Source organism: Hylobates moloch, unplaced genomic scaffold (assembly GCF_009828535.3).
Source record: "Hylobates moloch isolate HMO894 unplaced genomic scaffold, HMol_V3 SCAFFOLD_2, whole genome shotgun sequence".
Classification (NCBI taxonomy): domain Eukaryota; kingdom Metazoa; phylum Chordata; class Mammalia; order Primates; family Hylobatidae; genus Hylobates; species Hylobates moloch.
The window spans coordinates 171334766-171348500 of record NW_026652277.1 but is presented as its reverse complement, the minus strand read 5'-3'; the positions used below and the strand labels follow the sequence as shown (position 1 = coordinate 171348500).

At 36.2% G+C, this 13735-nt stretch overlaps 1 protein-coding gene across 7 annotated transcripts in view; it reads right to left on the bottom strand.

Moving 5' to 3' along the window:
• QKI (QKI, KH domain containing RNA binding) overlaps nucleotides 1-13735 on the bottom strand; it is a 163725-nt gene that overhangs the window by 112601 nt on the left and 37389 nt on the right. For all 7 annotated transcript variants that reach the window (XM_032162108.2, XM_032162084.2, XM_032162100.2 and 4 more), the window contains exon 2: nucleotides 10193-10335. In XM_032162108.2, coding sequence (XP_032017999.1) covers nucleotides 10193-10335 — 143 coding nt within the window. The remainder of the gene's footprint in view (nucleotides 1-10192; nucleotides 10336-13735) is intronic.

The following is a 13735-nucleotide window of genomic DNA, read 5'->3' as shown; positions in this document are numbered from 1 at the left end:
AGGCTGGAGTGCAATGGTGCAATCTCAGCTCACTGCAACCTCAACCTCTTGGGCTCAAGTGATTCTCCTGCCTCAGCCTCCCGAGTAAGCTGGGATTATAGGCATGTATCACCATGCCCAGCGAATTTTTGTATTTTTTAGTACAGACAGGGTTTCATGTTGGCCAGGCTGGTCTCCACTCTTGACCTTAACTGATCCGCCCACCTCAGCCTCCCAAAGTGCTGGGAATCAGAGCCATGAGCCACCACTCCCGGATGCCTTTATTTCTTTTTCTTGGCCAACTGTTCTGGCTAGAACTTACCGTATTTAATGGAAGTGGCAAGGGTCTTCTTCCCGATCTTAGAGGAAAAGTTTTCAGTTTTTCACCATTAAGTATGATATTAGCTGTGGGCTTGTCACACATAGCCTTTATTATGTTGAGGCATATTGCTTCTACACCTTATTTGTTGAGAATTTTCATCGTGAAAGGATGTTACATTTTGTCAAATGCCTTTTTTGCATCTTTTAAGATGATCTTATGGTTTTTATCTTTCATTCTGTTAATTTGGTGTAGCTCAGTTAATGATTTGCATACGTTGAACCATTTTTACATTCAGAGGAAAAATCTCACTTGATCATGGTGTACGCTCCTTTTAATGTGTTATTCAATTCAGTTTGCTAGTATTTTGTTGAGGATTTTTGCATCTGTTCATCAAGGATATTGGCCTGTAACTTTATTTTCTTATAATGTTCTTATCTGGCTTTGGTTAAGGGTAATGCTAGCCTCATAAATGAATCTGGGAAGTGTTCTCTTCTGCTCAGTGTTTTGGAAGTTTGAGAAGGGTTGGTGGTAATTCGTCTTTAGATGTTCAGAGGAATTTGCCCATGAAGCCGTCTGCTCTTGGGCTTTTATTTGTTGGGAGGTTTTCACTTAATGATTCAATCTCCTCACTCATTATGGGTCTGTTCAGACTTTCTGTTCCTTCATGATGTGGTCTTGATAGGTTGTATGTTTTAGGAATTTATCCATTTCTTCTGGTTTGTTCAATTTTTTGGCATATATTTACTCAGAGTAGTATTTTATGATCTTATTATTTCTATGGTATCAGTTGTATTGACTCCTCCTTCATTTATTTTGACTTTTTTTTCTCTTGGTTAGTCCAACTAAAGGTCTGTCAATTTTGTTTACCTTTTCAAAAACCAACTCTCAGTTTTGCTGACCTTTTCTGTTGTATTCCTGTTCTCTATTTCATTTATTTCTGCTCTGATCTTTATTATTTCATTCCTTCTGTTCAAGCCTCTGGCATCCACTATTTCCAGGTAGTTTCCCACCCATTAAAAAAAAAATCCCAGGAAATTTTTACTGTGAGAATGAAAAATCACTATGTAATTTCACTACATAGTTTCTTCTATGGGCTATGTATTGTGCGAGGTATCATAGATTTTTAAAAAATAAAAGTTAAGAGCGAGTTCCTGACTTCAGGGAATGACCTACAAGAATCATGCAGATCACTACATACCATGTGATAAGAGCTTAAGAGGTGGGTACAAAGTGCTCTAAGGGGAAACAACTGTCTGTAGGAGTCAAAGCACACACAAATAGCAAAAGGAGCACTAGAGCTCAATATTGTGGGATGAGGAGGAGCTGGGCATGTTTGGTGGGAAGGAAGAAATAAGAAAAGAGGTGTTACAGGGAAGAAAAACTAAAAGTACCTGCCATTTTAACAGAAGAGTGAATTGCTTAGGTGGCTGGAAAACACGGGTAGCAGCAAAAATAAAGGTTTGAAAAGTAGTTTGGGATCTTTTAAAAGGCCTTGTGCATTGGATCTCATACTCTCACAGACACTGTCTTCTGCGTGTCTTCTGCTCTTGTCATAAAACACTTGTTGACCTTTACTGCCTTCGTATTTTTATTAATTGGTTAAATAATCTTTTTTCTAATTGTTACTTAGCATCTGGAGTGATAATCTATCTTCCTCACTTGAATTTGTTTTGAATGGTTTCAGCTTATTATCCAGTTATATTGGTACTCAAAGAATGATACACCATAATTTAGGATATCCAAATTTGCATACCACAGATTTCAAATGTTGTTTATAACTGGTTATTAATTTTTCCCCTTTGCTGCTGGTGTCAAATGGAAGTATCACGAGTGCAAGGACTACGTTATTCAACATTTCTTAGGTGTTGAGTATGCTGCAGTATGTTTTGAGTGTTCAAGTATGAGCCAACTTCTGGGCTGGGTATTTTACATGCATTAGGTCACTAAATCCTCAAAACACCACTGCACAGTGCTTACCACTACCACCTACATCTAATACATGCGAGGTTACATCAGTAGCCCAAATCCTAGAACACCTAGATTGATTCTAGAGTTCAGACACTTTAGTATAATGCCTCTCTTCTAAAGACCTTAACATATACCCTGATAACAACAAAAACTCATGGTTAGTTTTCTCATTATTGTTAATCTTTCAAAATGTTTAGTACTCAGTTTACAGAAACTCTATTCAAATCCCAAGTTTACTTTCAGAATTAGTCCAGTTGTGTTTTTATCATTTCTTCCCCACCCACATATATCCCAAACATATCATTACTATATCATTTCAGATAATCACATCTCGGGCTTCTCAATATTTTCATATCTTTTACTGATTGTCACCACTTTAACAATCATCACATACATCTTTATTCTCAATGAATGGCAATACCAGCAAGGCCCTTCCCTCATTCTTAGCCTTCACATGTAAAAGATAAAGAAATCTTAAGATTCTCCCTATTTAATCTGTGCTCTTCATTTCAACTGCCATTGCCTGAGTTCAAGCTCTCATTATTCCATACCTGGATTGTGGCTATATCAGTACCATGAGAGTAATTATGTCTTTTCATATTCCTGTGCCCTGTTACGTACCACAGACCACACACAAACATTTCCAGGATGAAGAAGTGATACCAAAATTTTGCTGTTTTATATTCACATATTCCTTTTTAGTGTTCAAGTTCTAATTACTTTTCAAATTTTAAGAGGTTTGTTTTAATCTGCCCTTAACATGGCAAATTTATACACAATCTTAAAAGTACAAAGGAAAGAAACTAATCAAAACAACCATTGTTCTGTAACTCCAAACAATACAGCATAGAAGTTTTCAAAGTCAATCAATTCCTTACCAAATAATAAAGAAAATATTATACCAATATGAAACAAGGAGATGCTCAAGTTTATGATAGGCTGCTTACTGATGACACTGATTTTGGACTTGGGAAAAGCAGTGTTGTATGGCAGACAAAACAAGATTTCAAGAAATCCTCAATTTATTTGTAAGCTACCTTGTTGTAAATCCTGGGTTTATTAAGACATAAAATGTTTTCTGGCTGGGCGCGGTGGCTCCCGCCTGTAATCCCAGCACTTTGGGAGGCTGAGGCAGGAAGATTGTTTGAGCCCAGGAGTTTCAAGACCAGCCTGGGCAACACAATGAAATCTTGTCTCTAAGATAAAACAAAACAAAAATTACTGAAATATATGTGTATTTTTTCCCAGTGAAATGATTAACTGAATTTAGCTCAAAAGCTACTAGCTGAAAAACTCAACCTCAACATCCCTAAAGTAAAGGCATGTGATCTCAAAAACTAAGGTACTTTTCTGCCCAAATTGAAATCAAAAGAAAACACAGTCTCATTAACTTACAAAATAAATTTAGGTCACCTAGTTATAAAGAGGAACTGAAATGAGTGGAAGAGTTCAAGCAGTATAACCTTTGACTGCTTCATAGCCCATTTCATGTGTGACAATTCTGAGGGGTTAGGATGAGGAAGATTCTGTTATTAGCCATTTTACTCCCGGAGACACTGCTCTCTCAAATTGGGCTGAAAGTAGATCATCACCTTGAGCTTTCCTTTAATCTTTATCAGAAACAGCTCAATGTTCCTGGAATATGGATAGCACTGAGAAGCAGATTTCTCGATTTCCATATTACATACTTTGGCTATTTCAGCAAGAATCTTAGAGATACGGAGATTGAATACCTATGAGTAGATATCAAATTATCCATAAGTCCTTTGTAGCAGTAATTTTAACAGAGTAGATCCTAATATTAAACTCTTTTTAGATAAACCATAGATAAACGTCTCTGTCTAATCTGAATAATTCTTCCCTAACAACCCCATCTTTTATTTTGTTCTTCTAAGCACTAGTTCCGATCAAATATTAAAACATATTATTTACAAAAGAAAGTGCCTGAATTTTTAAAACTCAGAGAAGCCTTATTATTTAAAGAAACGTTAAACATTGGAAAAATATCAGCTAAACAAAATGTATTGTTTTCAGACTGTCCTGTAACCCTTTCTGTAATTATTTACTAACATCCTAAGAAATTTGGTATATCCCAAACCATAAAAAGCCTGTGAAATATTAGGTACACAACAGGCCCTAAATATACCCTTACAGAGTGAAATAAAGAAGAAACTTCAAAACAAAACAAAGAGTCATAAATTGGCTTTTACTAAACTGATCTAGTTGAACTTATACATCAACAATAAGTTTCCCTACCTAAAACGTAAAGATATGCCCTATATTATCAAATCACACTGCTAAATTAAAACTTTAATATGTAATCTGAATCACTTCACAACTCCACTGAATAAAAATATATACTAACCTTATGAGAAGAACTACCTTTAAATAGATTTCTGTACAAACTATCAAAGAGAGATGTGCAGATCGTATTTTTAAGGCATTATTATTTTCACTCACAAAATTATGATCACGTTCAGGCAAAAATCAAGTGTTAACCTGGGTATTGAAAAAGGAGACTTTGAATATCATTAAATTTTGATTTAATATCATTTGTTATTCAGAAGAATGAGAGTGAAAGTAGTGTACATCAAGACTCCTGAGGTTCTTGATTAATCCTTCAACAATAAGAAGGCCACAATGGTCAAAGGAACAAAGACTTTAAGGAAAGATAACTTACTGAATTGGCGCCTCTCCCCATAATCCCTCTAAAACAAATGCCAGCTCAACAACCAATTTGACACCAACTTCTCAAGTCTGCTGACAAATAACAACCCTACGCTAACGAACTCAGAAGCTATGACTAGCTTAAGCTGATTTGCAAACCCAGGAAAATGAAACAGAAAGAGAACTTACAACTCATGTTCCATCATCAACATGTATTATTATAAGAGAGACAGTGGAGTGTACTGTGAATAACATTTGAATCTAAACTACTAACTATAGCAACCAGGCTGGGATCTTACAGGCTGAAAACACAATCCTTGAAAAGACATTTGTCTGTCTTACAAAACCTTTGACAATATGGGTATTCATGATGGCCTAGACCCAAGAGATGCCTTTCAAAGCTATTATTCAAAATTAAAGCCCATTTTAAAAACATCAGATAATCAGAATTATATTCACGTAAAACTCCAAGAAGTCTCACTACAATTTAATCATCAAATCATGTCCAAAGGAAGCAGTTTACCAATCTAATCTGTTCACGTATTTAACAGGACGACTAGTATCATCAACAGCTAGACCTTGCCAATATTTATCAAGTCTACTACTCTGGCAGATCCTATAGAACAATTTCTAACAACTTGAAATTGATAACCAGGCAAATTTAAAGACAAAATTATTACTGACTTATTCAAAATATAACACTTTTTACTTATATAAATCAGTTAACTCTATTCATAATCATTCATAACACATCTCCATGGATTCAAACAAGAAAACCTGACCAGCCAAATAACAATTTGATGGTCTAAATATAACTTCAATGTTCTTTCATGTTTGTAGTTTTATGAATGCATGAGAAACTTAAAGTCTTAAATAATTTAATCTTGTATCCTTCATACAAGACTGAACTCCTTCAAGAACAGGATTATTTTTCTTATGTGTAATCACAAAAACCATAGAGTGCCTGCTCTATCAGGTGTCACACATTTGTTACCTTTACTCCTCCAAACAATCCTATGAAGTGAACCTTATAACTTCATAGACAAACAGATTCTAAAAAGCAAGCGTATGCTCAAAGCCAATGTGATCATCTCAATTATTTTTCGGCAAATATTTATTTCAGTCCCCTTCTCACTGTAAATGAAGTGACTTGATAACACTAATGCAAGGTTTCTCAACCTCAGCACTACTGACATTTGGGGCCAGATAATTCTTTGTTGGGGGGCTGGAGGTGCACGGAGGCTGACTGCCCTGTGCATTACAGGATGTTTCACAGTATCCCTGGACTCTACCCACTAGATGCCAATAGTACTCCCTCTCCCAAGTTTAGACACCAGATGTATCTCTAGCCATTGCCAAATGTCCCCACAGGTAAAACTGCCACCAGCTGAGAATCACTGGGCTAACGGAAAGCAACAAGAGCAGGGGCCTTATACATGCTTATGCAGTTTGGCTTAGATCTTGCATTCCAGTGGCCTGCCATAAGAGCATGCCCTAAGCAGCCACTGCTTTAGGCTGGGCCCAGCAGGAACATAAACGGAGAAGATCTAAACCAACCTACAGTTAGCCTCAATCAAGCTAGGTTCCACCTTAATCAGTAGACCCTCAGCCAACATACAGACCCATGAGCACAGAAATAAATGATTATTTTTTTAAGCCACCCAGTTTTAGAGTGTTTTATCATGGAGCATTATTGTGGCAACTGTTGACAAATACAGCCAATAAGAGGATAGGCCAGAATTCAAAACCTAGGCCTATTTGACTAAAAAACACTGTCTTTACTATATCAAAGAGTTTTTTCAAAAGAATTAAATATTCTTACCCAGGACATGCTTCGTACACAGTAGAGATGCAGTAGAAGTCTGCTTTATTAGTAAATATTAATTCTGTAAAAATTTTAATACATTTTCAGTGGCCTATTCATATTAGCCTCTCATTCTCACATCATGAGGCCAAACTTCAAAAACGTTGCAAAGGGCTACAGACTATAGCACTGCTTCATTTCTCAGACCTTGAGTCTGAGACTTTCTTCTCCTATCAGTTTCAGAGCTCTGCACTGCTAAGTCCAAAACACATCTCTAACTTAACACTGACTTCTGTAAGTAAGGTGCTATGTGCAAATGCAAAAGACAACAGGTTTAAAGAAAAAGAAAAGTTTAAAAATATTTGTAAGAATGAGTTTCATACAAATATGCGCAACAAATACTTACTGTGCATACACCATTTACCAGACACTATTGTAAGCACTGGAAATATGGCACTGAAAGACGAAAAGATTTCTGCCCTCATAGAGCTTACATTCTTGTGACATATAGCATAAAGACGTTTTCCAACTGCTTCACTCATATTAACTCTTTAGTCTTCATAATCTTGTCAGAGGTTTAATATCTCCATTACAGAAATGAGAAAACTGAACACCAGAAATGAAAAGTAACTTGCTTAATTAAAGTCACAAAACATCATCACTTCCTGGCCTTTTGGTTAAGGTCAAGTGTAGTACCAAAGTCACAAAAACAAGCAGCAAAACTAGCTAGAAGTCTGAATCTGAGTTCCTACTTTTGACCACAGCATGACACTGCCCCTGTGCTAACTCTCTAACCTCATATCTTACAACACTTCCCAGGCACATTCCTGCCTGAGTCAGCGGTACTTGCTGTTCACTCTGCCTGGAATGTTTTTCTCCCAGATGGTTTTCATGCCTTCCTCCCATCATTCTGTTCCTGTCTCTCCATTCCCATCATATTGTAAGAGATTTCTTCCCTGATTACCCTTAAAAATGAATACCTTCTTCCATACACAGTCACTATTCATCTGTCTACCCCACTTTATGTTTCTCCATAACACTGATTACAGCTATAGATTCATTTGTGTACTGTTTGCCTTTGCCACTGAAATGTCCACTCCACGAGACCAGTGACACTGTTTAATTCATCACTTCACCACTTACCGTTTCAGGCCTCCTGAAACGATGGCTGGCAAAATGACCGGTACATGATCACCTACCTGTCAGCCTGGCTGACCCTGTCCCCTCTCCAAAAAAAAAAAAAATTAGAGGAGTGATTCTCATACTTCAGCATGCATCGGAATTATCTACAGGGCTTAACAGGCAGACTGCTAGGCCTCGCCCTTACCCCAGAGTTTCTAATTCAATAAGTCTAGAAAGGGGCTTGAACATTTACAGTTCCCAGAAAGCGTAGATACTATGGTCCAAGGACTGTGTTTTGAGAATCACCGATCAAGACAAATGCCACGCTCCAACACAACTGTCGGCAATAGTAGTTCACCGTGGCAAGAAGTCACAACTGGAGGAGGAAGGAAAGAATATAGTGAACAGGTGCCCTCTAGACTCAAGTCCTGACTTAGAAGACTATATGAAGCCCATGTCTTTTAAAGAATGCATAAATACCCCTTCCTTAAATGGGATTTCTTTTAAGAGATGGAACCAGACAGATTAACATTATATTCTCTATCAAGGTCTTATAGTCTTACATATTCTATGTTAATGCCCACTGCAGAAACATTATCCCTTAACGTTTAAATAAGCAAAACAGACAGTTGCTATCCTTTCCAGGATAGTGAAAAACCTAACAGCAGTAGACCCCAATTGGAACAGCTGCCCAAATCACAATTTCTCATCTCTAGGAATAATCCCAATACTTAGGGTAGGCTCACAGTGGTCCTGTCTAGGTAATGGTAGGTAACCTCACTTCCCCAGTCAGAAAGGCCCAAAACACATTCACTCTTCTAAGAATCTGAATTTTAAAGATAAAGTCTGGGAGGCACCAATGCCAAGTTATGTCAGCAAGGCTCTCAACCGAGAAGCTCCACAAACTCCTGCTGCTCAAGTTCTCAGATGCCCTGATTCCTAGCCTAACATGGCACTTTGTTTTCCAGCTATTCCTTTAATCCTCTGTGTTACTCAATAATCTTCCAACCAACTCCTCTTTTCCTACATTATCCAAGACTATTTGTGTATTTGCAACCAAAAATACCTATAAAACCAGAGTAAATGTATATAACCTTTAAAAAAAAGTATCAGATCAATTTTTGCAAATTGTAATGTAACTAAAATATCAAAGCTTTTTCCTATTAATTCAACTTAAGACATTTCTCATCTACAGACTAGTATTCTGTCCATATAACTAATGAATCATAGAGCACAACATCATATTTTTGACATTACAATAACTCCTTTTTTCATCTGCTTTCATAAAAGTCCTCTGAAACTTAGCAAAAAGCCATCATATTTTCTTGGTTTGTTCGACAAGTATTGTTACCTATTATGTGCCAATATTATGAGGGATACAGCAGTGAATAACAAAGACAAGGTTCTTATTTTATGTACACCTTATATTCTTCCGGGGAGACAGAGAGAGAGAAAATAAACCAGAAAAATGCCCGATTATAAGTACTATTGCAAAGAAAAAAAAGACAATGTGAAACAGTGAGTAGCTAGATAGATGGCTTTTAAATAAAAAGGTCAGGGGAAGCCTCTCTGAAGTGACATTTGAGCTAAATTCTTAATGACAAGAAGCAGCCATCCAGTAGAGATCAGAGCACAACTAAAATTAAGGTCCCTAAGACTGGGAATAGACTTGACTTGTTCTAAAAGCCAAAAGAGGGCCAATGTGACTACAATGTGGTAAAGAAGAGGGAAAATCATTTAAGATGAGGCCAGAGAAATAGAATGGACCGTATCATACAGGGCTTTGTAACAAAAAGCAAAGAATCTGGATTTATTTAGAAATTAACAGATATAGGACAAGGAGGCTATTCACAACAAGATGCTTATAGAGAATAGTTCAACAATGGACTAAGATGGGGGAAAAATCAGACTACAATCAGTGGTTTCAATAAAATTTTAGAGCTGAAAGGAACCTTATAGTCCAACACCTTCATTTTACAGAAAGAATGCTGTGGCCCAAGCTGTGGCTTCTTGAAGGTCAGATTAAAGACGAGCAAAGTTGTGCTTGGTGCTCTGTGACAGGCCAAAGTGCTTTCCACAATTCCTCATCTGGTTTTGAAACCCAAGAGTCTATACCATGTGCATTTCCAAAGTAACATAGCAGCAATCAAATGGAAACATATTTAGAAAGAATTTTTTAAAATTATCCATGCCAAATTATTCACACTTCAGTTGATGACTGCATTTTTTTTAAAGTGGTTAATAATGCTTAAGTATTTACCACCAAATATATCTCTTCCCAAAATATGTGAAGCAGAACAAAATTGAATAAAACAACAAAATATACTTACATCTGGGTATTCTTTTACAGGCACATAAAGTTTCTCTTGTAACTGAACAATAGGTCCCACAGCATCGGGCAATTCTGCACTCCTTTTCTCTGTACTGCCATTTAATGTGTCATTGTACATGTCTTTCCGTACTCTGCTAATTTCTGTTAAAAGTAAAAATTTTAAATGTGTTAGACAAAAAAAATATTCTTGCTAGTCCAGAGGAAAAAAGAGAGGGCAGGGGAGGGTTTCATTGATAAAGCATTAAAACTCGAATAAAGAGCTCCTGGCCTATTCCATCATTCTCTGGATTAAGCCCATGTTTAACACGCCTATAGCCTTAATTAATTTCTACCGCAAACCAATTTTTATACGAATCAAGTAACATATCTTATTAAATTAACTTCAAAGCCCGAGCTCCTTCCTAACTGGTATAATATGGACTTCTTAGTTTATCTAATTTTTCCAAGTCTAAACGAGGCCAGTCATTCCAAATGATAGCTTCAGTAAACACCTATAAGAATGCCTGTCAGACAAAACTAATACCCAAAGCCTCTTTTGTACTTCAGAACTAATTTGTCTGAAGGATATTTAAACTGGACCACTTCGATTATTTTTAGGTATCTTTGGAATATCCAAACAGAGATGTTCAAAAGACAACAGACGGCAAGTTCAGCAGAAGTCTGAGTTTCATATACAAATTTAATGGTTAAAGCTATCAGAAGAGATGTCTTAGAGCAAGTAACAGGAGAAAGAAGGACAGAATGCACTTGAGAAAAAGGAAGGGGTAAGGAAAAAAAGATCCAAACCAAGAAGAAATGGAGGTAGGCAGGAGAACTAGAGAAGAGAGGTGTTATAGAAGCTAAGAAATGACAGATTCAAGGACAGGGTGATCAACAGTATCGAATACTCCAAAAGAATGTAAGATAAACAGCAAAAGATGGTACCTTGGATTTGACCACTAAGCCACTGGTGATCAGAGAAGTTTCAAGGGAAAGATGGTAACAGCTCAAACTACACTGGGTTAATGACTGAAATATTAAATATAAAAAAGGAAGTAGCGATACCTAAAATCAATGACTTGTTTTTAAAGACCTGTATTGCTGTTCTTGGATATACACATACATTTTTTTTAAAGTAGGAGAATTCTATTTTAATGAGCCAAGTCCCATAAAGAAAATGGATCTTTTCAAAAATTATTAAGCTTCTAGTATGCACCAGAAGACAGGTTCCTGTCCATTGGAACATATTGCCTAATAAGGGTTGTCATTATTAAGGTTAGCCAGATGCAGATGTAATGTCTCTCTATCCTATAGACTGTGTCCTCCCTGGGAGAAAGGCTTGCATCCATTAGTATTTAAAAATAAAATGTATTTTTTAAATGTATTTTGTATGCTTTCCAAACACGGGGAAGTTCAATCTATTGATAGTTCCTTAGGAACTACCAAATACGAAGGCACTCTTTAATTTTTCTAACTAGTTATTTAAATCAGTTTTGGTTAAATAAAATCCAACACAGCCAAAAGGCAGGATCAAAGGTACTCTTACCCAGTTATAAAATCTCAACCAATTAAAAAAGGCACTGTAATACATTTTCTGCTTCAGTGATACCAATATTCATATTACAAATTTTATCTCTTAAATAACAATTTGCTTGTCAAAGCTTACCAAATGCTTTTCTCTGAATAGCAAATAAAATCAACAAAAATCTAGAGATTACCTTGGATTTGACTACATGATAAGGGCAGAATTTTATTATTTCCTAAGGTTCTTTTTATACTTCTAGCTTCATAATTAAATCTTTCCTAATAATGTCCAGTATCAAATTGGTGTTTATCTTAAATTAGCATATGACAGCATTCTCAAGTTTTCAACAACCAAGTAATAATTTAAACACATGCTCACTTACATCATTTACATAATTACAACAAGTAATTAACCAAGGGGCATTAGAAAAATTTAATCTAATTAAAATCACACATATATCCTTTAGCCAGGTCTCTGGACTAAAAAAGCACTTTCTGTATAATTATCATTTAAATATCTTCTTCAGAAACTACCTATTCTTACTATATAGTTAGCACCACACCAATATCAAAGCCTAAGAATAACAGCAGGAAAGAAAACTATAGATAAAATTTGCTTAAAAATACAGATGAAAACATCTGAAATAAATAGAAAAAGAAAAATGCACTAAGACATAGTAGAATTTATACCCTGAGTGCAAGAATAGTTCATTATTGAAAAATCTACTATTATAAGTAACCATAGTAATATAATAAATCTAGGGAAGAAAAAATACTGATTTTCCAGGTAAACAAATTTATCAAACTTAGGAAAAAAAAAAAACAAAAAGAATCTATTGCAAGTTATCGGAAAATTCAGATAAAATGACTAGATTAAAAAATTAAATAAACGTGCCGGGCACAGTGGCTCATGCCTGTAATCCCAGCACTTTGGGAGGCCAAGGCAGGCAGATCACTTGAGGTCAGAAGTTCAAAACCAGCCTAGCCAACATAGTGAAACCCCGTCTCTACTAAAAATACAAAAATTAGCTGAGCATAGTGGCAGACACCTGTAATCCCAGCTACTCAGGAGGCTGAGGCAGGAGAATCGCTTGCACTCAGGAGGCGGAGGTTTCAGTGAGCCGAGATGGTGCCATTGCACTCCAGCCTGGGCAACAAGAGCAAAAAACTGTCTAAAAAATAAATAAATAAAAATAAAATGTATAAAACCAACAGTCCTCATATATAAGCATCTATCTGGTTAGATGATACAATCCATTTACCACTTAAGTTGTATTTTTATAACTACCTATGTGATTCCTTGATTAATAACACAAAGTTCCATGAGATTCTGTTACCCAGTGTGTCCGCAGGTCCTTGAACAGTGCCTGGAACACAGCTGGCCCTCAATAAATACTTGGTGGGGCTAAACAAAGGCAAGAAACAGCTAGGTTTCTGGAGCATTAAAGTTAAACAAGTTATGGTTCCAGCTCTCAAAGAACTTATTCTAATAAGGAAGACAGATAAGAAGTCTTTCTACCATGATTTTTTTTCAGTCTCTAAGATATATCACTCAATTTCATAACAGAACACAAATTAATGTATAAGACAGTAATGATGTGAATGAAAAGGTGACTAAGACATAGTTCCGGTCCTCAAGGACTTTACAATCTTATTCGCTGTTGAGTTTGGCCAACTATGTACTACCTTTATAAACAGGGGGAAAAAAGCAGAAAATCATCAGCACTTCCTGTGTTATTCAGAACACTTGAGTCAGAACAAGTTCTGATTCCAGTTCTAACAGTAACTGTGATTTTAGACAAGTCTCTTTCTTACAACCTCTCTGTGTCTGTGCTTCATATACTTACTCAACGAATGAACTGAATCCACTGGTTTCCGATCTTGGTATGCAAGAGCCTCATTTATTCTTTTTCTCCATAATCCTGTTTTTAAAAGTTTTGCCTTTAAAACTTTCCATTTGTAAGTCGTGGCAATCACAGCTTCTGAGAATGTTATCCTAGCAGGAGGATACAATTATAGCCAAACTACTATGGAAACA